Source organism: Psammomys obesus, unplaced genomic scaffold, assembly GCF_907164565.1.
Source record: "Psammomys obesus unplaced genomic scaffold, mPsaObe1.curated_primary_1811, whole genome shotgun sequence".
Classification (NCBI taxonomy): domain Eukaryota; kingdom Metazoa; phylum Chordata; class Mammalia; order Rodentia; family Muridae; genus Psammomys; species Psammomys obesus.
Window position 1 is genome coordinate 391,325 of NW_026594377.1, and position 26,582 is coordinate 417,906.

At 59.3% G+C, this 26,582-nt stretch overlaps 1 protein-coding gene across 12 annotated transcripts; it reads left to right on the forward strand.

The window, feature by feature from the left end:
• Positions 1–1,781: 1,781 nt before the first annotated feature.
• Mast3 (microtubule associated serine/threonine kinase 3) lies at positions 1,782–26,525 on the forward strand. 12 transcript variants are annotated; one of them, XM_055618915.1, is made up of 29 exons: positions 8,063–8,812; positions 9,410–9,582; positions 9,680–9,769; positions 16,120–16,208; positions 16,279–16,351; positions 16,509–16,529; positions 16,940–17,018; positions 17,196–17,353; positions 17,430–17,505; positions 17,832–18,041; positions 18,200–18,301; positions 18,380–18,512; positions 18,774–18,832; positions 19,183–19,268; positions 19,345–19,553; positions 19,810–19,948; positions 20,610–20,742; positions 20,834–20,999; positions 21,111–21,212; positions 21,317–21,439; positions 21,725–21,834; positions 22,005–22,141; positions 22,472–22,710; positions 22,895–23,107; positions 23,254–23,480; positions 23,580–23,702; positions 23,878–24,014; positions 24,088–24,269; positions 24,743–26,525. In XM_055618915.1, exons 2-29 carry the CDS (start codon positions 9,536–9,538, stop codon positions 25,258–25,260), a joined length of 3,981 nt encoding a protein of 1,326 aa, XP_055474890.1. In that variant the 5' UTR covers positions 8,063–8,812; positions 9,410–9,535; the 3' UTR covers positions 25,261–26,525. The 12 variants fall into 12 exon arrangements, with proteins under 12 accessions (XP_055474896.1, XP_055474898.1, XP_055474901.1 ...); XM_055618917.1 differs by having other exon boundaries at positions 16,282–16,351; XM_055618916.1 differs by having other exon boundaries at positions 9,484–9,582.
• The last annotated feature ends 57 nt before the right edge of the window (positions 26,526–26,582 follow it).

A 26,582-nucleotide genomic window follows, 5' to 3' on the forward strand; every position in this document is an offset into this window, starting at 1 on the left:
CTGCAAGAAGCACTCAAAGAGGGTGTTAGAGGATCATAGGCGTTTGCGAGGAGTAAGCCAGGTTCATCACCGAGTAAGAACCTTTGTAAAGGTTTTCTTTGATCAGGGTATGGTGTTTGCCTGGTGTGCGTCTGCGCACCACACGTGTGCCTGGTGTCCGCCAGCAGAGGGCGCCGGATCCTCTGGAACTGGAGTTACAGATCGCTTTGAGCCGCCCTGTGGGTGCTGGGACCTGGGTCCTCTGCAAGAGCAGCCAGCGTTCTAAACCACTGAACTGTCTCTCCAGCCCAGAAAAACAAAACAAACAAACAACCGTTCAGAGAATCGCTCAGCTACAGTTTTCTAAAGCATTTATGTCTTTATTTTTAGCTGGTTGAGACAGGGTTTTGTGTACCTCGAGCTGGCCTTGAATATCTGATGTTGCTGCTTGGCCATACGGCAGGAGAGTTGCTCATGAGAGGCCCTGTGCGGGGCTATGGCACCGCAGCCACACTTGCCGTTCAGCCTGGAGCCAATGCTGCTGGTACGTTGAATGGCGTTTCCAGCCTGCTGCGCGGACTTAGTCACTGAGTTGACATTTGTCTGGCGCTTTGGAAAACCAGCCAGCACTTCCTCACCCTGGGGAACACAGCTACCACATAGCCACAGAAAGTCCCCCAGCAAGTATACATCCAAGGAAAGGAGAACACACGCCAAAAAAAGACATTCCTTGTTCTGGAGCATTCAACGCAGCTACCCCAGGACACCTACACAACAGAGTGGCCAGCGGCCGTGCGTGGACAAGCCAGCGCGGGCCACAGTGCTGGAATACTACTCAGCCATAAAAAGGAAGGCACCCCTAAGAGCGAGACAAGGAGCTTGAAAAGCATGAAGCCGAGTGGCGGCTAGCAGACCCGGAGACGCCGCCCTCAGCAAACGGTCAGCACAGCCATGTAGGGAATGGCAGGGGTTGGAGCAGGGGTCGGGAGAGCCCGCTGGTGCGAATGGGGGATGTCTCAGGGTTTGGTGGAGGTGACGGAATGTACCGGAAAGGTCTAACATAGCCCAGGCTTGCCTACCACTCTCTCTAGAAGCAAGAACGACCTAAGGAGACCCCGCTGCCGCCTCCCCTGCGCTGAAAGGCGAGCGCCAGCACGGCCGGCAACACAGCTTTTAAAATTCCGGGTAGCTGGCTGGGGAGGGGTCCGAGCGGAGGGGTCCTAGCGGGAGGGGTCCGAGCGGAGGGGTCCGAGCGGAGGGGTCCGAGCGGAGGGGTCCCAGCGGAGGGGCTGAGTGTGCGGGGCGGAGTTCCATGCCCAGCAATGCAGGAAACATGATGTGGAGCTGCCAGCACACAGGCCTGGCATGCACGGAGCCTGGGGCTCGAGCCCAGCACCTGGCAAGTTCGGCTGTGGCGGCACCTGTCACCTCAGCACTGGGAAGCTGGGGGCAGGAGGATCAGGCGTTCCGAGTCGTCTGCAGCCACCAACGGAATCTCAAGCCAGCCTGGGCTAATGAGACCCTGTCCAAAAAATACCCCAAAAATAATAAAGACGTTTAAACACCCAAGTTTTTCTTTAAATAGGGAGTCTGGGACAGTTGCTTCAGTTCTGTGTCAAGGGGAGCGCCGCGCCAGACGCCAAGCTGTGTGGCCTCAGCTCCCGCCGAACCTCTCCGAGCCTCAGCTCCCAAAGTTGCGAAACGGTGGAGGCCGGAGGGGCGGGGCCCCAGGCGTCAGCTGACCGGGAGGACCAATAGCGCTCGGGGGCGGGCCCGCGGCCTGGGGTCGGGGCGGGGCCGGCCGCGGGGACACTCAGAGATGGACGAGCCGAGCCTCCTGCGGCGCCGTGGGCTCCAGGTGAGGCCGGGTGCGGGGCGGGAGCGCGGACAGAGCGTTCCCGCTGGGAAACTGAGGCAGGGAGTGAGGAGGGCCGGGGAGCGTCCACCTGCTGCCCAGAGCTCTTTGCGCACGGTGGGAAGAGAGGAGATCTTCGTTAGACAGATGGGGAAATTGAGGCTGAGCCCCTGGCGCGTGGAGAAGGAACTCGAGGGTGCCCGCAGCACACCGGCCGAAGGGCGCCGAGTTCCAGTGTGCGCAGCCGCTGAGCTGGACAGAGCCCAGCCGCCGGCCAGGGTCGCCACTAGTGGCCAGTCCCCTGCCTCCGGTCCCTTCCACAGATGGGGAAACCCAGGCTCTTGGCCAGGGAAGCCACCACCCCGAATTTGTCTGGCTGGGATTCTCTCTCTTCAGGGTCACAGACCTCTGTGACAACGAAGGACCTGCAGGGTGTGTGAGTGTGGTGGCCTCTCGGAGCCTCAGTTTCCCTATTTACCGCGTTTTCGCCTCCGGGAAGCGGGAACGTGGGTGTGGGGTGATCAGAGTGCAAGTCCAGGGCACTCTTGGTTAGGAGACTCTGGGAGGCGACGCCCTGCTTCTTTTGGTCTCAGTTTCCCCATCCTCCTGAGGCAGGGAGTGGGGAGGGCCGGGGAGCGTCCGTTTGCGCCCTCTGTCCACCTGCTGTCCAGCAGCGTCCAGCAGGTTTACCGTGGGGATCCGCACAGCCACCGGCCCCCTACTGAGCTCCTGTGAGCATCTATTGAGCGCCTGCTGTGTGCGAAGCTCCAGCTGCCTTCGACCCGAGGCTGGTGCAGGTGGCGCGGACCGTGCAGGGTGACCGGGAGGCCGCCACAGGGCAGCGGAGTTTGGGGAAGTGAAGATTAAGTAAAGCTGCTTTGAGGGGGGTGCAGTGGGGCGGGTCCCCCTCCCCCGAGGGAGACGCAGAGCGGAGACCCAGGCGGGAAGGCGGGAGTTGGGGTGGGGCTGGCGCGCGGTGGGTGTCGCCCGGGCCCCAGTTAGTTGCGAGCCCGCCCTCGGCCTCTTAAAATAGAGACACCGCCTCCGGGTGAGCGAACGGGGGCGCGGCTGACGTCAACAGCGGGACCTGTTCCACGCGGTGGGTAAACAGCTCCAGACAACAGGCCCGACGTTACACACGGGGAAACTGAGGCCCGGAGAAGGATAGCGGTTCTCAGGATCAGGCGGCGGTGGTTTGGCTGCAGGGAGTGGAGGGGTGTGCAAGGCGATCAGACCCTGTAGCCAGGAGTGGCGGTGCACGCTTAATCCCAGCACTCAGTAGGCAGAGGCAGGTGGATCTTCGTGAGTTTGAGGCCAGCCTGGTCTACAGAGCAAGTTAACAGTATCTAGAGAGGAGTCCTGTTTCAGAAAAAAAGAAAAAGAGAGAGAGAGAGAGAGAGAGAGAGAGAGAGAGAGAGAGAGAGAAGAAAGAAAGGAAGAAAAGAAAGAAAGAGAAAGAAAGAAAATAAAAGAAAGAAAGCTTAACTTTGGTACCAAGGCAATGGGGAGCCAGGGCAGGTGCTGGGGGTACTGGGGCAGGGGATGATCCAATCTGCTAGCCAGAGACACTGGATTAAAGGCCAGAGTAGGATGACATTAACAATCTTATTCTAGCCCAGCGTGCTGGCCCATGCCTGTAATCCCAGCACTCTGGGAGGCAGAGGCAGGCAGATCTCTGAGTTCGAGGCCAGCCTGGTCTACAAAGTGAGTCCAAGACAGCCAAGGCTACACAGAGAAACCCTGTCTCGAAAAAAAAAAAAAAAAAAGCAACCAACCAACCAAACAAACAAACAAAATAACCCTATTCTAGCCCTGGCCTGGCCTGGTCCACACTGGTAACCGCAAGTTCCAGCTTGGGCTACATAAGCAGCTCCGGGCTAGCTCAGGATGGCACAAAACTGTGCTCAGAAGTTCAGGCCCTTATTTCCCCTTAGGTCGGCCAAACCTTTTGAGCCATCTCCGACTCCCGTGATGAGTTCCTGTGACAGCCAGAGTTCTTATAGGCTGATGCTGGCAGTCAAAGCCTCCATTCATAAGTGTTGGAGGCAGAGTCTCTGCAGATGAGACTGGCTTTAAACGGCTACCCTCCTGTCTCCTCCAGAGAGCCAACAGACCTGGCTGCTGGTGTCACTGGGCGTAGAGCCCCAGACTGTGCGCACCAGGTGAGGGCCACCAACTTCAGATCCAGTCATTGTGTAGATCAGACTGGCCCGCCTCAAGCTCTGGGGTAGCCGAATGCAGGCAGTGCTCTCCCGAGGCACAGGACGGTCCGTTTGGGGTGTTCCCCACCCTTCCCCAGTCTATTTAGCCACCTTCTTTAGGAAGCCCCTCGAACTGGATCTTTGTAATGGCAATGGTGCAAGTCTAGTGTTGCAGGAGTTGGGAAGCTGAGGCAGGAGGATTGCCTGAGTTCTGAGGCCTCCTGGGGCTGCAGAGTGAGACTGTGATTCAAAAACTAAAGCCAAATCCTCCTTAGGTAGGTCACTCTGGGGTCCCAGAGTGACCCAGGCCCTGGCTGTTCCTCACAGTGTTGGCTGCTGTCAGAACCTCAGTCTCCTCAGTTAGGAAGTAGGCGCCCAGCCAGGCCCTGCATGGTGTCGACCCTGGCTTAGGGTTAGAACCCTCCAGAGTGACCCACCACCAGGTCTGCTTCCTCCAAACTGGGTGATCTGTAGGCTGAGGCTGAATTCTGGGGTGCTAATCTATGAGAAACCCCTAATCTCAACTTCTTATTTGTTTTGTTTTTTTGAGACAGGTTTCTCTGTGTAGCCTTGGCTGTCCTGGTCTGACTTTGTAGACCAGGCTGGCCTGGAACTCACAGAGATCCACCTGCTGTGGCTCAGTTGGTAGAGTGCATCAGGTGTTAGAATGCTTGTAGTTCAGTGGGTGCAGTGCTTGAGGCTCAGTGGGTGCAGTGCTTGAGGCTCAGTTGGTAGGGTGCTTGTGACTCAGTAGTTGGGTGGTTGTATCTTAGTTGGTAGCATGCTTGCTTAACATGCATGACGCCCTTGGCCAATTACCACATAAAGCAAGTGCAGTACAAGCCAACCTAGCATTCAGGAAGTAAAGAAGGAGGGTGAGGAGTTCCAGGCTAGCCTGTGCTACAAGAGAGACTGCCTCAAAAACAACACAATACAGCAGTCCCAGAGGGCCAAGGAGGCGCCTGTGATGCCAACACCTGGGAGGCTGAGGCAGGCGGATGGCGAGTTCCAGGTTCTCAGTCTGCAGAGAGAGGCCCCAGGAACAAGAAATAACAGCCAGTAGCGGGGCGTCCGTGTGGGAGTTGCCGCAGGAGCAGCTGTGGAGGGGGCTGCGAAAGCAGATGGCGCGGGGACATCGTGGGCCACTTCCGGGGAGCTTTCCGGGCCTGCCCCCCCTCCACCTGAAGTCCTTTTGTGTCTTGGGGGTGCGACTAAACTTCTGTCCTCGCAGGCGCTGGGCCTCCATGTAGCCCGCTGTTGGCTAAACCAGTTAATTGGGACAGAGAGGTTAGGCTGGTTGGCTTACGCCACACAGCAGCACCACCAGATTCGAAGAAAATGGCCAGGACTGGGGATTCCAGGCTGGACCCTTGAGTTCAGATTCTGTTTCTGGCTTGGTAGTGGGGGCAGCTGGTGTAAGACACCTCACCTTTTCCCACTCCATGAGTGGACCAGGCGAGAGGAGCCGCTGAGGGACCTGAGCACAGCAGAGGCCCATCCCTTCCCCTCTCCTAGCCCCTTGCCGCCCAGCCGGCCAGTGCCTGGCAGTTTCCACCCCCTCCTATTGGCTGTGGGGACACGTCACTGGTTGCTATGGCAAACACCCGCCTAGCAATGTGGGTAGTCTGGGGCCCACCATTGTAAAAATAGTCCCCAAAGGGACCGCCCCAAAGAGCGTGTCTGTTGGGCTGGGGCCATCTGGGTAGTGCTATCCCACTCTGCCTGTGCCTCAGTTTCCCCGTGTTTACAACAGAGGCCCAGTAAAGGAGACATAACAGGGACAGTTTTTGCTTAGGCCACTGTTGGGCTGAACAGAACAGGAACCACCACAGCCAACAGTAATGTCCCCTTGTTATCAGCACAGTCTTCCTGATGTTAAACCACCTCTCAGGTGGGAAAACCGAGAGCAGAGCATTTCTAAAGCAATTGCAAGGCCTGCACAGAAGAACAAAAAAATCTCCCTGAAGCAGGTGGTTGTGCAAGCGGAGGCAGGAGAATCACCATGAGTTCCAAACTACCCTGAACTACACAGAGAGAGCTTGTCACAAAAAGAAAGCCGGTCAGCTACATGGCTCAGCCGGTCAGGCCAGCTGCCACAGAGCTTACGCCTGTCTCTTTTTGTGAGGTCCACACTGAAAGAGATGCAAGTTGTCACAAAAGCCATGACACAAGCATGCACGCACACGCACGCATGCACGCACACGCATGAACAAAACCACATGTTCAGGATGCACCCTGGGGTCCCAGTGGAGCCGTTGGCTGGCATTTCTGCCTGTGCGCAGTGGAGTCAGCAGAGTTTGTACAGACCAATTATTTTGATTTCTCAAAGGGTAACTCTAATAATGTCCCACACCTTCATCAGCTCTGGTGGCCTGGGGAATTAGATTGGGGTACTGAGGACACAGGTGTGCCACTAGACCTGGCACAGAATTATGTACTTAATTGTGTATATTATCATTATTATTTGAGACAAGTCTTTCTCTGTAGCCCAGGCTGGAACCAAGATATTCCTGCCTTGGTCTGATAGCACCTGGAGGATAGATGTGATCCTCTGACCCTTCCTTCATTTCTTCTTCTTTTATTTTATTGTTTTCATTACACGTATTTACTTATCTCATGTTTGAGCACACACAAACACTTGTGGAGGTCAAAGGGCAACTTGCAGGGGTCAGTTCCCACCTCCCACAATTCAGGTTCTGAGGATCAAACTCAGGTTTGGCGGCAAGCACCCTTGCCCACTGAGCCATCTTACTGGCCCCAAATATATATATTTACACACACACACACACACACACACACACACACACACACACACTGGCAGGGTCAGGCGCTTCAGCCTGGGAGCCAGCTGGGAATGCCCCAGATGAGAGCAAGGACTAAGCAGCTGAAGAGCATGAAAGTCCAGTTCGGTGTGAGGACCATGGGGGTGGGGCGGGCAGGAAAGAGGCCTTGGACTGAGGTGGGCCATGACATGCTGATTTTGAGGTGTATATAGCTGGTGGGAAACCTCCTGTGTTGATCCCATTTTTTTGTAGTTTTGCTCTTGTTTTTCAAGACAGTTTCTTTGTGTAGCCTTGGCTGTCCTGGCCTTGCTTTGTAAACCAGGCTGGTCTTGAATTCCCAAAGATCCAGCTGCCTAGACCTCCCCAAGTGCTGAGATTAAAGGTGTGCACCACTGTGCCCGGCTGACCCCACTTTCTCTGTCTCATTTCAGAAGGAGCTGAGTCTTCCGAGACGGGGGCGCGGGTGAGTAATTTATTCAATGATTAATACAGCACTGCCGTTTCTTTTGTCATTTCCTGTGTGAGCGCATGAGCACTCTCAGAAAACAAAATCAAACAAAACAAAAACAAAAAGTGGTCTTCCACTCGATTCTTTGAGGCATGGTCTCAATTAAACCCAGAGCTCTGCAGCTTGCTCCGGAAATCCCATCTCCTCCCACGGCTGGGATTACAGGTGGGCCACTAGTGCCGCCTGGCATTTACATAGGCACTAGGGACCTGAGCAGGTCCTCACCCTGCACAGCAACCACTTGAACCATTGACCCTCTCTCCAGCATCTCCCTCCCTTTTTTTGTTTCTTAAAAGAACACTGTCCACCTTGGGATCCAGCCAAAGTATGCTTGATAGTCCTGTGGCTCATGAGTCTGATCCTAGCAGCATCCAGGAGGCTGAGATAGGAAGACTGACAGTTTAAAACGAGCCTGGGCTACGTGAGACTCTGCAGCCCACCCCCAGAGGCAGTAGCTGGGGGTGTAACTCCACTATAGAAGGCTTGCTCAAAGATTCGAAGGTCAAAGACTCATTGTGTAAAGGCTCTGAGATCTCCAGGCATGCGGAGGCGAGACCCCTTAAATAAATAAATAAATAAATAAATAAATAAATAAATAAATAAATAAATAAATAAACAAACAAATAAATAAATAGATTCGACCCTCAGCACAAAGGTGGGGGTTTACTAAATATCAACTTCTAACCCAGTACATTGGAATGGGCTTGCGTGACAAGGACTCGCTTCCTTTCGGCGCCCACCAACAGAATCCTTGGGGCTGGTATCATCCAGGGAGCTCCGAAGCTCAAAGAACATGTAGTCCTGCGCGTCTCGGGTTTACAGATGGATAAACAACGCCTGGGGGAGGGGCTCGCCTCCTGTTCGCGTCCTGGGAGCAGACAGCCTTGGACGCCCGTCTTTGCAGGTTCCTCGTGCCTCAGTTGGAGCCTGAGAATCTCCAGAATTTTTGAGCACCTACGATGTGTTGGGCTCTCCCTTTTGGAGAAAGAGGGGAGTGAGACAGTTCAGCCCCTCTGGCGTCCGGGTTCTTCAATGGCGGCACAAAGCGTGAAATGTGCTCGGGGGAAATTAAGCAGAAAGAACTTGAGAGGCGCTGGGTGTTTGCAGGAGGTGGGGTTTGATCTTGGAGAGAACAAGCGGGGTGGGGGGTGAGGTGGGGGAAGGCGGACAGGACGGTCAGTGTGGGGGCAATGGCATTCCAGACCGACGTGGGCAACGCTGCAAGGGTGGGACTGCCTTGGCATTGGCGAGAGGGGCAGCTAGGTGAGGTAGAGACACGAACAACTGACTCTCCGCCGCTCTCAAGTCATGCGCCTTACAGCTGGGCTGGGGCGGAGCCGGACTTTGGTCCGAGTGCGCTGTGCGAACCGGGGGCGGCAGGAGCGTAGTGCACCGACCTCGAGGGTAAAGTGAGGGCCGGAGTCCCCGGGAAGCTGCCAGCGCCGCCACCCGTGTAGTTTGTGACTCGACCGTGGTTTCTCAAGGGGTAGGTCTGTGGGGCACGGCGATGGGAGGATGCGATCGCGGGTGGGAGCTCCCGGTCCGCAGGGCTTAGGTCCCCTTCACTTCTGACACGTGGCTAAGCGGGCTGAGAGTCCTAGAAACCGGCCAAAGAGGGCCACAATGCAGCCCCCGATCGCGCGCGTAGGTCCCTCCGCCCTAGTGCGCACGCGCCCAGTAGCTGGGCTCAAGGCTCCGCCTCTGGCCCCGCCTACCACCAGAGTTCTTTAGTGGTCCCGCCTCCAGATAGGCCCCGCCCAGGAGGAGGCCCCGCCCCCACCCCCGCGGGCGCAGAGTCTTGCAAATTGCTTCCTTGCTCCCTGTTTATCTTGCGCTCTGTGAGGCCCCGCCCCACAGGCCGGAAACCGCATCCCGCTAAGCAATAGTAGGCCCCGCCCCTTTATAGTCCGCCTTTCTTCCTCAGACTTGCCCTAACCTCCCTGGCTCCGCCCTGCATTCTATAGCCTTGCCTACACAGCGGAAGCCTGGCCGCGCCACCATAGCCCCCTCCCGTAACCCTGCCCTCACCATAGCCCCACCCGCGCCCTGTAGACCCGCCCCCTTATTTACTCCCGCCCCTCAGCCCACCTGCCGCCCCGCCCCGTGGCCCGTGGCCCCGCCCCCGCCAGCCGCCGGTGCGCGCGTCTCTATCCGTAGTCCCAGCTGCTCGCGCCCGGTGTCACCCGGCGTCGGTTCCCGCGGCGCCGCCATGAAATCCCGCAGGGAGAAATTACTGATCCCCGCGCTGACGCTCGAGTGAGTACCGAGGCCTGAGCGCCGCGGTGCGGTCCCCGGGAGCCCGCGAGGGTCGCGCCGGGTCGCCGCGGAGTCACCGGCCGCCTCTGTCTTGCAGTCTGTCGCCGAGCAGCCAGAGCCCATGCCTGCTGAGCCCCGGCAGCCCGTGCAGCCCTTGCAGCCCGTCGCTGGGCCTGCAGCCCTGGAGGTGAGTGGCGCCGCCCCGCACGCGCGCCCTCCTCCCGGGCCTTTCACACCCCTTGGCCGCCTCAGGCCTCAGTGTCACCCCATCTCTGGCTCCGCACCCCGCGGGAGCACCCAGCTGCAGGCTGGCGCTGTACAGGTGTCAAAGGCGAGGCCAGAACTTGAGCCCAAGGACTTCCCAAGACAGGTGCTGGATTCCCAGGGTCCTGCCAGGCGGTGGCCTTAGGGACCCGCCGGAAACTACTCCCTCTGCTCACACACAAGCCCAACGGGGCCGCAACAGACCGAAAGTAGCCAACTCACCAAGGGCCAGCTCTGCCCTGATCACGTTCCCGTGAGGAAAGTGAGGCTCAACGACAGGCCTGCTGTGAATCCATAAGTCTGGGAGCCCAGATGGGCCACCACACCCTACTCCAACTCAGCACCACCCTCCAGGGCTCCCTCCGGTTTCGGAGGCTTATCCATGCGAAAGTCAAGAGTCTTGACTTACATGGGAACCATTCACACCTTAGTATGAATCAGCTGCTCGGTACATTCCGTAGATTCTGAATGGAGAAGACACACAATACTGTGGAGTTCACACTGAATTCCAATGGGCAAACACGAGGCATCTACCAGTGTGCCAGTGGAAGTCCACAGCAGTGATCCACAATGACATCTCCCTCAGAGAGCTTTCAGTTGGCTGGAGGAGGTGGCCAGGGAACAAATGAATGAATAATGAGATGTGTTTAAATGCTGACCCTTTGGAAGGTTGTTTGGAGCCGTGGGCAGGGCTAGGCGAAGGTTAGCAGCTAGGTCTATGTCTGTGCAGAAGTCCTGAGGCAGGATGGGGTCATTTAGCCTCCTTTTGAGGGCAGTGCAGTCTGTGGGGACTAGGAAAACATCTGGAGGTAAGCTGGTTGCCCAGGGGAGGTGGGGACCTCTATCACCACACTTCCTGAAAGTCGGTGGAGGAAGCCCAGGGGCCCAGGGAGACAGTGTGAGGTCCGACGGGTCTCTGGGTCCTTGGTTCTCGCAGGAGGGCAATCGAGAGGGAGGTTCCACGGGCTGGGGCGGGCTGGGGTTGCAAGTGACTGAACAGGTTATACCTGGAAGAAATGGAGGCTCTACTGGGGCCGGGAGCCCAGGCTATCAGGCAGTCACCACCAGAGGGCAGCAGAGCCACTCTGCTGACAGCCACAAGGCCCCCGGTTCATGCCGCTGTCCTGGAACAGGGTGCAAACCTTTTATACCTCAGTATGAAAGAGCCCTCCTGACCCAGGTCCTCTTGTGTTCCATAATCCCCGAGGTCTCAGATCTTGTGCAACCCTCCGGCCCTCTCCTCGTCCGTCCCCTCATTTAGCGGATCCTCCAGAGTGCGGGCAGGTCCTGCCCAGGGCTGTGGAGGTCCACTCCCTTCTTTTCTTGGTCGAAGGCCTTCATCACATCTGCCGAATTGAAGTTAATCCGCGTGTTCTCCACCTGCACACCCAGCCTCACAGCTGGGCCCTAGCAGAGCGGTGCTTGCCATGTTTTGTTTCTTTCCTTCTTGTTTGTTGTTTGTTTGTGACAGGGTTCTCTGTGTAGTCCTGGCTGTCCTGGAGCTCGCTCTGGAGACCAGGTTGGCCCCTGTAGACCTCTGACTTCGAGTGCTGGGATTAAAGGTTTGTGCCACCAGGTCTGGCTCTGGTCCCTGAGTTTTTGAAATAACATTTTTTTTTTTTTTTTGTACAGCTTAGGTTGTAGGCCAACCTGGGCCTCAAACTTTCGGTGATCCTCCCATCTCAGCCTCCCTAGTGTCGGTGGAAGGAGTGCACAGTGCTGACTGAGCTCCCATCTTTCTGTGTAATTAGGACTTTGAGAGAGCCTCAAAGGCTTGGCCTGAATCTTTCTGCTCACACTGTATGGGCAGGGCAGGGCAGGGTGTGCAGCAGGTGTTTACTTGATGCTCTGGTATCGGTGAATGGGAAGCAGGTAAAGGGGCTCTGCTGTCCTTCAGGGTCAAAGGCCACCTGTGTCTATAGGACGAAGACTACCCCAGGGCCTTGGAATATGAAATGTAGATTCACCTAGGGCATTCAGGGTGTGGGGAAGGGTGGTCAAGCCCTTTGGTGTGGGGAGCGGCCACAGGACGGGTTGATGAGACGAGACACACCTAGGGCTTTGCTATTTAAGCCGCAGCAGCAGAGAGACAAGGCCAAGTTCCCCGAGCTGGTCACAGGTGGTGAGCCCTGCCCCAAGAGGGTTCTATCTAGCACTGCAAGAGAGTGTGTGAGCAGGGAGTCCTGTGTTCTCAGCCTCACCAGGCACTCTGGGTGGTTAGCGTAGCCCAGTTCTTCAGGGTGGGAAATGGGCTAACTGGTCCACCAGGGCAATGGGTGTGTGGAGGAGTGTGCCCAGGCCCGAGGACCAGTGGGTGGCTCTTCCTGAGGGGAGGTGTATAAAGCCGGGGCTCTCTCGCCAGAGTCAGGAGGCTTTGAGATGTTGGATGGGACTCAGACCTGACACTTGGAGTCATAAGTGGCCAGTGGAATCCTCCCTGTCACACTTGGCTGCTGCAGGCCCTGTCCTGGGGATTCAAAACACACAAACGGTAGCCCACTCACTTGCAGCAGGGCCTGCCACAAGGTGGTCCTCAGCTTTTGTTCCTGGAAGCCACCAGCTTCTCACTGGAGGCTTAACCTCCATTTCAACTTGTAAATGGTCTTTGCTTTGCAGAAGCATTGCTCTCAGTAAGCCCAATCCTGATGCAGCCTGTGTGGTTGGCTCTGAGCACCATCTTCTCCAGTCTGTGCTGACAAGCGTGTGCCATCAACTCCAAGTGCGGTGAGGGCTGGCTTTGGAACGGAGGGTTTCCTCCATGACAGGCAAGCACTCTGCCAGCTAAGCTATGCCCCCTGTTTCTTTGAAATTCTTCATTTGTTTCCGGTTTATTCTTCATCTCCAATCTCAGATCAAAGCCCACCCACTCCAGGGTCACCCCACAGGCAGGGAAACTATACGTGTTCAATAAATGTTTATCAAGTCAATGAATGACTGAATATGGGTTTGCTCCAGCCAACAGGGTGGGCGATGTGGCAGAGACACTGGAGGAAATGTGGCAGTCTGGGGGTGACTTGAGGAGAGGGATGGACTGGGGACACCCTGGGCGCCTGTGCCTCAGCCTCCTCGGCTATCTGCTTGTCTCAGACATGGGGTCTGGGCTTCAGATCTGAGTAAGACTGGGATCCGATGTATCTATTGGCCCAGGGATCCTGGTGCTGTCAGATGGCCCCCACTCGCTACCTACTACTTGGGAGAGAAGGACTTCTTCCTTTGGTATCTAGTGTGTGCGCCTTTTCACTTTTGGTAATGGCTTTCGCGGCCATGCACGCAGCATCTGCGTGTAGCTACCACGCTGCGCTCACTGCAAGCATTATACAGAATGGAAGGGAAGGGGCAGCGCCAGGCCGGGTTGATACCCTGGGCACAGGGGACAGACCCGCCGCAGCCTGCTCCGGTGCCGCCGAAACCCCACCCCGCCGCGCCGGCCCTAGCAACACCCTGCCGCTGCTGGTATAAGCCCTAGCAACGCCCCACCCCAACTGATGTGGTCCTAGCGACGCCCCGCCTTCACCGCCCAGAGCCCTAGCAGCGGCCAGGTGACTCCGGCCCCCTTGCTCAGAACCCTAGCAAAGCTTTAGCCAAGTGCTGCTGAGGTGCATAGCAACACCCACATTCGCCCCAGAGCCCTAGCAACGTCCATTACGCCCCGCTCCGTGGCTCCGGGCCCTAGCAACGCCCCGCGCCGTCCCTCAAGGCCCTGACAACGTTGGGCACCGACACACGAGTTCTAACTGCGCTTCCCTCCCAGCGCTTCCGGCAGAGCCGTAGCAACAAAGGTTTCTTAGTGAAGGACCCTGGTAACGCCACGCCCAGCCGCCTTCCTCCATGGCGACACCACGCCCCCTCAGGCCCCGCCCCTCCGTTGGGCGGGGCCCCCTGCAGTGCCTCCTCCTTGCCGCCGCGCGCGCTCCTTGTAGCCCGCGGCCACTCGGCCGCTCCACCGGGCTCAGGCCCAATCTGGTGGATCCGGCCGTGGCCCCGGCAGGCGGAGGGCGGCAGCATGTCGGACCCCAGCTACTGGACCGCGGTGGCGGCCCCCGGACACCGCAGCCGCCTGGCCAAGGGTGCGCTGCTACAGCGTTCCAAAAGGTAGGGACAGCTCCGGGCGCAGGGTCGAGCAGGGACGCCCGGGATTCGAACCTGGGACTCGGGCGCGCAAAGCGAGGAATTTGGGAAGAATGAATCGCTCTATGCCGAGCACTCAGCGGAAATGTTGGCGCAGATGCAAATACTCGCGGCCCAGGCTGACGAGTGGGTGGCAGGTCTGCAGCCAAGGCATGCCTGGCCTTTCCTCAGCCCAGGTCCTCTGTGAGGCACAGAGAGGTGGATCCCCAACCGTCGACCCAGGTTCAAATTGGAGTGTAGCTTTTACCATGCTGTGTGATTCAACATCTTTGTGCTTGGGTTTCTCTATGTTTATGTTTGCCTAGATAGGCAGAGTCTGGGTTGCAAGGACCTGAGTGCTGAGTCCAAAGCCTCAATGGTGCCCGTTTCCACATGGCACACCCACCTTTTAGAGTGGGTGTGCACAGAGCTGTGAAAGCAGTTGGCATTTAATGTGGGCTCCAGTCGGACGATCCCGGGCTCTCTCAGAGGCCCAACTTGGTTGTTTTTAAGGCCTTGCCTGGAAACATGGGGAGAGGAACCACACAATCTCATTGGCCACACTTGCAGGACTGTGGGGCGGCCGGGGCAGGGAGAGGATGTGGGAGCCAGTGTGTCATGTGTGTGTGGGGGAGGGAGCAACAGGAAGTCCTGCAGGGACCTCTGGGTTCCGCTGCTGCACCCACAGCTCAGCCGAGGGACCAGTTCTACCCACTCTTGGTAGCACTGGTTTCCCCGTGTGGGGAGCAGGCACAGTTGGTGGGTCCCTTGGCTCAGGGCTGGTTGGCACTGAGTCCACACCTGTGGCTTAGCTGACTCTGGTGGTCTCCTGCAGCCAGGCTCTGAGATCATAGGTCCCCCAAGGCCAGCCTCACGAGGTGTGATGGTTTTCTGCACCTTCTGGGTGTCCTGATGGGGAAACAGAGGCTCCCACAGCAGGAGATAGCTGGGCCTGGCTCCCTGCTACCCTCTTGCCTGTGCCCTTTGCTGCAACGCCTCCTGTCTCGGCCTGTAAGCTGTGCCCCTCCATCACCCCAAACCCTCTGTGCCTCCTTCGGGCCCCGCCTGTCGCTCCCTCCCTGACACTTCTGCAGAGCTGCGTTGGCGGAGGGCTGTGTGGGCCGTTCCTGTCGTCTGTCAGAGCCGCTGTTGCTGGGTGACTGTAGGGCTTGGGAGGAGGGCAGGAACCCAGTGATTTCAATGCTGCCAAGGTGGAGGCGGAGCTCAAGGCCTGGTAGGCAGAAGGGGCCAAAGACCTGGGCTGGGGGTCAGGGCAGGTGGCCTGAGAATCACCATGCTCACTCTGTGCTCGTTGGTTGCATCAAGTTAGCTTTTTGTTGTTCGTATGTAGCTCAGGCTGGCCTTCAGCTCACAGAGAACTTGGGGTTCATGAAGTGTGACAGCACACCTGGATGCATTTGCTCTTTGGCAGGATCTTGGGAAGGTGGGGACAGCAGCTTACAGTGACAGAGAGGTAGAGAGAAGCTGGCTTCCCACTGCCACAGGCTCTGGGGCATCTCCTGTGTTCTCCACTTGGCTTCAGGTGTGCCTGGCAGGAGTCATGTGTAAGATGCAGGGCTAGGGGCTGGGGAGGAAGAAGGCTAGGAATCCCGTCACTGTGCCCTTCCAGGTCACGTGCCAGTGTCCCCGAGAGGCTGGTCAGGTTCTCTCGCACTCTGTTATACATTGGTAATGAGGATAGGAAAGGAAGTTTGAAACAGATTGACCCATGCGTCATCCCAGGGGGTCAGGCAGAGAGGCATCCTCTGTCTCTTTCCCAGGCCAGCCTGTCTCAAAAATAAGCCATGTTTGAGCCAGGCATGTTCACCCACACCTTTAATCCCAGCATTTGGGAGGCAGAGGCAGAGGCAGAGGCAGGCAGATCTCTGAGTTCATGTGTTCAGGGCCAGCCTGGTGTACAGAGCAAGTTCCAGGACAGCTAGGGCTACACAGAGAAGCCCTGTCTCAAACAACAACAATAGGAGTGTTTGCCTAGGGGTACTCCCAGTGGCTCTCAGAAGCTCCTGCCCATGACCCTTAAAAGGACCTACCGAGAAAAAAATTGTGGTTGGTCTGGCTCAACTTGCAGCCAGCCTGAGCACACCCCAGCTGCGTATGGCCGTCTGGTCCCTCAGCTTGCCGTCTAATCCTGTTGTCCTTCCACAGCTGCCGAAGCGGCAACCGCAAGAGCCTAGTCGTGGGAACGCCCTCCCCCACTCTGTCCAGGCCTCTGTCACCACTATCAGTCCCGACTGGTGAGTGGGGGAGATCCGGGCGGGTGGCTGGGACCCAGCTCCACCCTGACGGCTTCCCACCTCCCCTCAGCAGGTAACAGCCCCTTGGACAGTCCTCGGAACTTCTCTGCTGCAGCAGCCATCAATTTCCCCTTTGCCCGGAGGTGAGCATCCTGGCCTTGCCAGGGACAGTGTGCCTCACTCGGCCAGACCTGCCCCTCACTGACTGTTTTTCCCCTCCCTCGGCCCCTTCCATCCTGGCTGTCTGGTGGTGGTCACTCCCTGTGGCTTCTGCCCTGGCAAACACCTGGCACTACACAGCCACCTCTCTCATGCTGACAGGTAATTAAGAGTCCTGTGAAGGAAGAGGGGGCTGCAGCGGCTCAGAAATCACTAACTCACTAACAGCCTCCTTGTTCACTAACCAAGAACTGACATGGTGTGTGCCCGGCCTTCAATTTCACCAAGTATCGAGCAGCCTGTGCTGAGGGCTGAGGCTGTGCCTAGGGACAGGGGTCTGAAGCCTGCCCCTTGAAGTGTCCTTGCATTGCTTGGGGGCTAGGATCCCTCAGAAGTAACAACTGACAGGCCAAAACGTGGGTGGCACTGCATCAGGGAGGGCTTCGTGGAGGCAGTGGACCTGGCTGGCTGGAGGGTCCTTGAAACAGCAAGTGGGAATCTGCCAACATAGCTGCAAATCCCTGCCAGCACAGGGCCAAGCTGTCCTTCTGTCTGTCCCTGTCCCTCTCCAGGGCTGATGGCAGAAGATGGTCGCTCACTTCTCTCCCATCCTCCGGCTATGGAACCAACACTCCCAGCTCCACCGTGTCGGTACTGACAGCTGCCCTGGCCAGGTGGCTGGGGGATGGACGGGGCGGACACATGCCCTGTCCTGGCATGCGGGGTCCCTCCTCTAGGCCATGAGGGCTTGCAGTGGGCCTCGGCGGGCCTGCGGGATACCGGGGTACCAGATCCAGGCTGTGACCCGGATCTTCGTCCTTGTCCCAGTCAAGCTCATCGTCCCGGGAGCGTCTACACCAGCTTCCCTTCCAGCCCACGGCAGACGAGCTGCGCTTCCTGTCCAAACACTTCCGCAGTTCAGAGAGCGTGGTGGACGAGGACGGAGGCCGGTCTCCGCGCCTGCGCCCGCGCTCGCGCAGCCTCAGGTAGACTTGGGCTGGGACCTTTCCACACCACCAGGGCCTCCTCTGTGTCCCTCACCCTCCTCTGCCACCCTTTTAGCCCTGGACGCACATCGGGAACCTTCGACAATGAGATTGTGATGATGAACCACGTGTACCGGGAGCGCTTCCCCAAGGTGTGCGGCAGACCTCCCTGCCCCGCAGCCCCCTCTGCCTGCCTGCTCCACTGCTAGGCCCCAGGCCCTGTCACTCACCAGAACCACGCCCTCGGCCCAGGCCACCCGGCCCTGATAACCCACCACTGTCCGTCATTGCAACCCACGTCTGTGTCTGTCAGTCACCTCCTCTGCCTGTCTGGCCATAGCCCGCCTCCGGCCGACCCGCCAACTGTCAGAGCCTGGCCCACTTCTGTCATTGCCAAAGGCCCCCCTTCTCCCCTACTATGCCCCCTCCTCCTTTCCCTCCCCGGGGCCCTGCGCCGCTCACCTCTGCCCTCCCACAGGCCACTGCGCAGATGGAGGGCCGGCTGCAGGACTTCCTGGCGGCATTTGCCCCTGGTGACCGCTTGGCGCTGGCCGACGGTGTCCTGGGCTTCATCCACCACCAGATCGTGGAGCTGGCGCGAGACTGCCTGGCCAAGTCTGGCGAGGCTCTGGTCACCTCCCACTATTTCCTGGAGATGCAGGACAAGCTGGAGCGGCTGCTGCAAGATGTGCGTGGGGGCGGGGCCTGGCAGGTGGTCACGCCCACAGGGGGCGGGGTGTCGGCGGGACACGCCCTTGAGGTGGGGTCTGCAGAGCCCTAGCGGCGCCCTCTGGGGTGGGGGCGGGGCCTCTGTGGGCGGGCCTCGTCAGGTGCACCCGCCCTCAGGCTCACGAGCGGTCTGACAGCGCGGAGGTGGGCTTCATCGTGCAGCTGGTCCGCAAGCTGCTCATCATCATCTCGAGGCCAGCGCGGCTGCTGGAGTGCCTGGTGAGCCGCAGGCCGGAGGTCCTGGGGGTCTGGGGACCCGGGTGAGAGCTCGGGGTGGCTCACAGCCTCTCCACACAGGAGTTCGACCCGGAAGAATTCTACCATCTGCTGGAGGCTGCAGAGGGCCAGGCCCGCGAGGACCAGGGTGTGAAGACCGACCTGCCCCGCTACATCATCCGCCAGCTGGGCCTCGCCAAGGACCCGCTGGAAGGTGAGGGGGACCCAGAACAGGGAAGATCTGGGTTCGAACCCACTGCTCCCGCAGCCTCCTGGTCCCAGCCTCATTCTGCTAGTCCAAGACACTGACCCCGGCCACCATAGGGTAATGCCCAGATACTCACTAAGCACTGCTATCTGCCAGTCAAAACCTCTGGAGAGCAAAGGCCCGAGCTATTGCTTTTCCAGAAGATTCTATGGTTCTTGCTAGAGAGTGATTCCTGTCACAAAAGAAACATCTTCCCTCCTCTGACAGAGATCCAGCCCCTGAATGACCTTGAGGAAGGCCAGCCCCCAGCTCCTGGATCCCCTGTGGTGAGTTACAAGCTGAGGTAGGCCTGGGTTGTAGACAGCTGACATAGATGCTTAGTAAGCAAGTGTGACTTCAGGGGTGTGACTGCATTGGGACTACCCCGTCATTGAGGTGTCCCAAGTCTGGGCTGGGCTAGAGAGGGCACTGAATAGGTGGGTCTTGAAGGATATATAGGAGTTTGCCAGGAAACAGGCTCTCCTCAAAAAACAATAAAACAAAAAAACCCTAAGAAACTTGCACACTGGCTTGACAAGTTTGGACAGAGAGGAAGAGTCAGTGAGAAGTAGTCAGTCAGCTCAGTCTTGAGGACAGCTTCTGTTGAGGAGGAACCCTGAGTTGTGTCTTTGTACAGAGCCAAGCCCTGGGTGGTCCGTCCCGGAGGAAGCCCTGTGAGGGCGACTTTGAAACCATCAAGCTCATCAGCAACGGAGCCTATGGGTGAGTCCCGGCCCCCGCTGGTGCACGGGCTCCACGCCGAAGGCCGCTTGGCGTGACCTCGCCCACCCGTGCACAGGGCCGTGTATCTGGTGCGCCACCGGGACACGCGGCAGCGCTTCGCCATCAAGAAGATCAACAAGCAGAACCTGATCCTGCGCAACCAGATCCAGCAGGTCTTCGTGGAGCGCGACATCCTCACGTTCGCGGAGAACCCCTTCGTGGTCGGCATGTTCTGCTCCTTCGAGACCCGGCGCCACCTCTGCATGGTCATGGAGTATGTGGAAGGTGCAGACCATAGCTGCGGTGTCCCCACGCCATTCCCACCCCTGACACAGCTAGGCGGTCCAGAGAGGACGGCCCCGAGGGCCCGGGATGGCCGCCAGGCGGGGAGGGAGCTTTAGCGGGTGAGAAGGCCGCTGGACAAGGAAAGATCCTGCACTAGGTGGGCCCCAGCTGTGTGCGACCGCCATCTTAGAGCTCTACCCTGCTCCCTGAGCTCGGCAGCCTTGGGGACCCAGGCCTGACCCAGTTCCCTTTGTAGGCGGCGACTGTGCCACGCTCCTGAAGAACATGGGCCCGCTGCCCGTGGACATGGCGCGCATGTACTTCGCAGAGACGGTGCTGGCCCTGGAGTATCTGCACAACTACGGCATCGTGCACCGGGACCTCAAGCCTGACAAGTGAGCGTGGGGCTGGGACGCGGTGGCCTGGGCGGGGCTAGGGGCGGGCCGCAGGGCTGCCCCATGCCTCCAAACGTCCTCCCTCGGCATGGCTGGGACGTGCTGAGAGAAAGGCAGGCGAGCCAGATGCACACATTGGGAACCGACTGTGCAGAGGAGACAGCCACTCGCTTGTTTAGCACATGTCCCTGAAGCAGACGGCTCTGGTTTCTCAGCTGTTTGCCCCAGCTCAGCAGTCCTGTCTGGCCCCAGCTGTGTATGCCGATGCTTGACTGGTGTGTAGCCGCACATGTGCGCCCGCAGGACTCACACAGGCTTCACGATGTGGCACACGGGAGGGGCCGTGTGGATGAACAGCATACAGAAAGCCAGCGCTGGGGGACTTAGGGCGTAGATACAGCTTCAAGAGGCATGAAATATAGGATCATAGCGGGACATGACCTGTCATCCTGGTGCTCACGAGGCTGAGGCGGTTAAGGAGGTTAAGGCCAGCCTGAGCGACCTAGTGAGTTTGAGGAAGAGAGATTTCTTTAAAAGCGTATGCATGCCTGCGGACGTGGGCTAGCTAGTCCGGAGAGTGGGTTACAAAACAGACAGTACGCACAGTGGGGACCTCAGCCGGCCCTGGCGCCCGGCCTGAGCGTCCCGGCCCCGCCCACAGCCTCCTCATCACCTCCCTCGGCCATATCAAGCTGACGGACTTCGGCCTGTCCAAGATCGGCCTCATGAGCATGGCCACCAACCTGTACGAAGGTCACATCGAGAAGGATGCCCGAGAGTTTGTGGACAAGCAGGTGTGACCCAGCCCAAGGGCCGGACCGCAGCCCCTCCTCCCCCGCCCAGCCCCCAGCTGGGCCCGCCCACGTTCCCCTCCGTTCCCTGCAGGTGTGTGGGACTCCCGAGTACATTGCGCCCGAGGTGATCTTCCGCCAGGGCTACGGGAAGCCGGTGGACTGGTGGGCCATGGGCGTCATCCTGTATGAGTTCCTCGTGGGCTGCGTGCCGTTCTTCGGGGACACGCCTGAGGAGCTCTTCGGGCAGGTGGTCAGCGGTGCGTCCAAACGGGGTCTGAGAGGGGGAGGGGGCTGACCCCAGTGCTAAGGGCGCCCAGGGCATCCTGGCGGAGGGTGCTAGAAAGGTTGCCCTGCCGCCCTCTCTTCAGATGAGATCATGTGGCCAGAGGGAGACGAGGCCCTTCCCCCGGACGCCCAGGACCTTATCACGAGGCTTCTCCGCCAGAGCCCAATGGACCGGCTGGGAACCGGTAAGCAGGGGGCGGGGCAGGGCGGGCTCACTCCGGGCCGGGGACCAGGCCGTGGGGAGGCCTGCGGAGTGGGGTCGTGCAGCCCTCTGCCTGCCTGTGTGCAGGGGGCACCCATGAGGTGAAGCAGCACCCCTTCTTCCTGGCCCTGGACTGGGCGGGGCTCCTGAGACACAAGGCGGAGTTCGTCCCCCAGCTCGAAGCCGAGGATGACACCAGCTACTTTGACAGTAAGTGGGGGCCCTGTGGGCGCCCCCCCCCTCCGTCTGTTTCTCTCAGAGCTGGGCGCTGAGACACCTCATTTGAGGCGCATGAATTTCTGGCAGTGGCCACACAGCTTTTGTGGGCACAGTCGGGACTCTCTCTGAGATTTGGATCTGCTGCAAAATGCTGGTTCCCAGACACCTGGCAGATTTCTCCTCAGGCTCCTGTCCTGGGCCTCCTCCTGTCCCCGTGCAGCCCAGGGCCTCTGGTGTCCCTAACTGACCCTGCCTCTCTCTCCCTTCATCCCGCAGCGCGCTCTGAGCGTTACCGCCACTTGGGCTCAGAGGAAGATGAAACGAATGATGAGGAATCGTCCACAGAGATCCCCCAGTTTTCCTCCTGTTCCCACCGCTTCAGCAAGGTGGGCTGGCGGGTGGCAGAGCACCCTGAGTCTGTCTACCTGTGTGTTTCCTTAGTTTGTGTCCTGAGACAGGGGCTCCTCTGCAGCCCATCCTGTCACAGTCTCCGGGTGCTGAGGTGACGGGTGTGTGCCACAGTTCCCCTTCTTAGTGCCATTAAAACATCTCACAGGTTTACAGCAGTTCCGAGTTCCTGGCTGTCCAGCCCACCCCCACCTTTGCTGAAAGGAGCTTCAGCGAGGACCATGAGGAAGGGTGGGAGCAGAGCAGCGAAGGGGGCAGTGGCCGCCGGCTGAGCACTGACCTCCGGTACGTCGGGGAGCAGCTGGGGTGTTGACAGAGCTTCCAAGTGACCCAGGAGAAGAGAATGAACTGAATGTAGGAGGGCCTTGGCAGCCTTGCTCCTAACGGCTTTGTACTTCTAAGCTGCTGAGCTCCATAACACTACCTGACTTTGGCTCCCATGTCCACTTCTATCCAGAATACACTATGGTGGCAAACTCCATTTATCCTTCAAGTTCCAGACTCAATAGCAACCATGCTGGCCTGGGGGTGGGAGTTAGACACTGGGTTTTTAGGGTTGAATAAGAGTTCTGCACACAAGTATGGGTGAGTGACGTGAGTTCTTCCCTCAAACAGGCTGAGGTCCTGGACATCTGCCTCCTGTCAGCCATCTTCCTGTCAGCCGGAGCGGGGTCCCAGCCCATCTCTCCTCAGCACCATCAGCTTGGACACCATGCCCAAATTCGCTTTCTCCTCGGAGGATGAGGGGACAGGCTCAGGGCCTGCTGACCCCGAGAAGCCTGTCTTCATCCTGGGAGAGCCTGACCCTGCACCCCCGACCACCCCAGTGACACCCAAGCCCTGCAACCTTTCTGGTAAGTAGGCCTCAGGGAGAGTTTTCCAGAGGGCTATGGGGGAGGGCTGGTAAAACAGGACTAGAAGTTTCTCCAGAAATACAGACTTCGAGGGTGAGACAGGCCTCCCCCGCCTGCCCCTCTTCATGCAGTTGTGGTGGGGCTGGAAGGGGTGGGGAGGTAACGAGCCACATTTGTCCCTCAGCCGACACAGCTGTCCTCAGTCATGCCCGCCTTCGGAGTAATAGTACCGGCGCCAGGCACTCCACTCCTCGGCCCCTGGATGCGGGCCGAGGGCGCCGCCTGGGAGGCCCAAGAGACCCCGGCCCTGAGAAGCCCCGGGCCGCCCCTGGCGGCAGTGGGGGCCGGGTGCCCAAATCAGCCTCGGTGTCCGCCCTGTCCCTCATCATCACCGCAGGTGATGTGTGGTTTTGCCGCGGGGGTGGGGATGGGGAGGATCCAGAGCTGGTCACGTGCACAGAGCTCCAGGGTGGGGACCGCGCGCCACCCCTTCCCCGTGGGAGAACAGAGACCCACGTGCAGTGTCCCTCCCGCCCTCCACAGACGATGGCAGCGGGGGCCCCCTCATGAGCCCCCTGTCGCCCCGCTCGCTGTCCTCCAACCCCTCCTCCCGAGACTCCTCACCGAGCCGGGACCCATCCCCCATGTGCGGCAACCTGCGGCCCCCCATCGTCATCCACAGCTCCGGCAAGAAGTACGGCTTCAGCCTGCGCGCCATTCGCGTCTACATGGGCGACAGTGACGTGTACGCGGTCCACCACGTGGTCTGGGTGAGTCTGCTCCCCTCAGCACCTCCCCATGGCGCCACCGGTGGGAAACGGGGCAGCGTCCTTGGGGTTTTCCGCCTGACCGGTGTGCTTTGCCGGCAGAGCGTGGAGGAGGGCAGCCCTGCGCAGGAGGCGGGCCTGCGCGCCGGGGACCTTATCACCCACATCAACGGAGAGTCGGTCCTGGGCCTGGTGCACATGGACGTGGTGGAACTGCTGCTGAAGGTGCGAGGCGTGGCCCGCCTGCGCGCTCACTGCGTGTCCCGAGCGGCTCTGACCCGGCCGGCTCTGGCAGCCACCGCTCCCCGCCCTGGGGTCGGGGCTGCGGGGACCTGAGTGGCAGGCGCTGGGCGGGGCCTGTCTTCCGGGAGGCTCTCAGGTGACTGGCTTCCTTCCGCAGAGCGGTAACAAGATCTCCCTGCGCACCACGGCCCTGGAGAACACCTCCATCAAAGTGGGACCCGCGCGCAGGAATGTGGCCAAGGGCCGGATGGCCCGCAGGAGCAAGCGCAGCCGCCGGCGGGAGACCCAGGACCGGTGAGCAGGGCGGCCGCGGGGCCCCAGCCCCGGCGCGCTCAGCCTCCCTCACCGTCACCATGCCCGTCCCCAGGCGGAAGTCTCTGATCAAGAGGATCTCCAAGCCGTCTTCTGTGCTCCATACCAGCCGCAGCTTCTCCTCCGGCCTCCAGCACTCCCTGTCCTCCAGCGAGAGCCTCCCCGGGTCACCCACCCACAGCCTGTCCCCCAGCCCCACCACATCCTGCCGCAGCCCTGCGTCCGACGCCCCCACAGGTGGGTGGGCTTTCAGGCGGAGCGGGTGGAGTGGCGGCCCGCGCCCTTCATCGCAGCACTTAAGAGACAAGGTAGAAGGACGAAAAGAGTTCAGGCCAGCCTGGCCTCGCCTTCTTGGAGCTCTAGGAATAGGAACATATGTGCGTATATGATAGGAACTGTAGGGAGCCCAGGCCTGGGCTGGAGCTGAGTGCATAGCTTGGTGGCCTCGTGTTGTGTGTCCCCAGTATCTAAGGGCCAGATACACATCTGGGCAAGGGTCCGACTATGCAAAGAGGATGCAGAGAAGGTTTCTGGGAGGAGTGGGTAAATGAGGCTGGGCTTTGACGGATGGGTAGGAGTTCACTAGATCTAGGCCAAGGCACTCCCCCGTGTGGATAGATAGCAACAGTGAAGAGGATTGGATCTTGCCAGTTGGTCAGTCCAGCTCTCCCCTCCAGGAGGGGACACTGACCTGTTCCTGTTGCCCACAGATACAGCGTCCCCACCCAGTGTGTCCCCAAGCTCCAGCAGCCCGGCCTCTCCAGCCACTGGCCACACCCGCCCCAGCTCACTGCATGGCCTAGCGGCCAAGCTCGGCCCACCCCGCCACAAGAGCGGCCGCCGAAAGTCCACCAGCAGCATTCCCCCGTCCCCCCTGGCTTGCCCGCCAGTGCCCGCGCCCCCACCACGCTCGCCGTCGCCCCTTCCGGGGCACATCCCCACACCCGCGCGCTCCCCGAGGCTGCGCAGGGGCCAGTCGGCCGACAAGCTCGGCCTCGGCACCAGTGAGCGGCTGGACGCGGACGGTGCCCGGCGAGGCCGCGGCGCCGAGGCGGAGCTGGTGGTCATGAGGAGGCTGCATCTGTCGGAGCGCCGGGACTCCTTCAAGAAGCAGGAGGCCGTGCAGGAGGTCAGCTTCGACGAGGAGCTCCCCCGCGCCGTACCCCAGATCGCTGTGCAGGGTGCAGAGGTCGTGCACGGAAACCCGGGCCCAGCCGCGAAAGACTGACCTACACCCCGGCTGCAGCTCCGAAAGGAGCTGTCATTCCGGGCACACCCGGATAGGGCACGGCCACCGGGCTGGGACACTTGGCTGGAGGGGCCCACCCCAGGAAGGCTGGGGTGGCGTTGCCAGAGACTTGTAAATAGCAAGCCCTCGACTAATTTATTACTTTTTATAAGCAATAGCCGGGCTGTCTGCCCTGGTGGAGGAGGCTCTGTCTCGGCCTTGCCCCTGGGGTCCAGGCTGAAGACCTTGTTCTCTGGGCCAAGGCGAAGCAAAGTGCAACTAGTTTGTCTCCTGTCCCTTCCAAGTGTGTGTTGGTGTGTGTGTGTGTGTGTGTATGTGTGTGTCTCCGTGTCTCCCCATCCCAACCCGAGCTGCAGGCCCCCAAAGCTGGTAGCTACTCAGTTTGGACAGGACCTGGAAGCTGGGTGTACTGACGCCTGCTTGTGATCCCAGAACTGGGATGGCTGAGGCAGGAGGATGGAGGCTCAGGGGCAGGCTGTGCTCTGAACAGCTGCCCTCTCTGTCGTTACACCATCCCTCCTCTGCATGCTTCAGCTTAGGGGAGGTGTGAGGGGGGGCTTGAAGGAGGGGTGCAGGAGGTAACTGACAAGCCAGAGGGCCCCCTCGAGGTTCCAGAGGTGTCCACTACTGAGCGGGGCTTCTCCGCGCACGTGATGGTCGTGTCAGAATCCCCAGCACCACAAAGCCAATGTCTGTGTGTGAGGCCCCGCACGGTGAGCTGGGACCGTGATGTGAACTCGCTTCCCAGCACCACAAAGCCAATGTCTTCGTGAGGCCCAGCACAGTTTGCTGGTCAGAGGACCCCAGCTGTGCTGAGTGACCCTGGGGAATGTTCTTCCCACTCTGTCCTGTGCTGCTGTGTTGACAAGACTAACCCCAGCGACTTGCGCATTTTCGGTGCACTGAGCACTCCTGGATTCCCGCCAGCTTTTGTGTGATCCGAGCAGCTGAGGTCCCAGAGGCTTGTCCCGCAATGGCTCAAGACAGGCTCTGCCGGGCCCTACTGTGAGCATGGTCATGGGAGAGCCCAGGTTGTCCCCGAAATGCTATGTGACCCAGCAGGCATCTACTGTGCTGCCAGCTCTGCTCACTCCACAAGGGGATTTCCAGGCACTCAAACCCACTCTGCACCTCCCCTGCCCCTCGGCCAGCACTGCCCGCTGGAAGAGAGACCAAGGCTGTGCATGACTAGCCCTCCACCCATCCTGGAGCTGGCATCAAATAAAAGCCCATGAAGACATCAAGTCCTGGTGTGTTCATTTGTGAGTGACTGAGAAGGTAGGGGATAGACAACTGTTGGC

Excerpts from the sequence above, each read along its gene's own strand:
- Mast3 (XM_055618915.1), top strand. The coding sequence starts at position 9,536 with ATGAAATCCCGCAGGGAGAAATTACTGATCCCCGCGCTGACGCTCGA. Across the intron at positions 18,302-18,379 it reads CGCGGCTGCTGGAGTGCCTG|GAGTTCGACCCGGAAGAATT; the intron begins GTGAGCCGCAGG and ends CTCTCCACACAG. Across the intron at positions 19,269-19,344 it reads ATCAGCAACGGAGCCTATGG|GGCCGTGTATCTGGTGCGCC; the intron begins GTGAGTCCCGGC and ends ACCCGTGCACAG.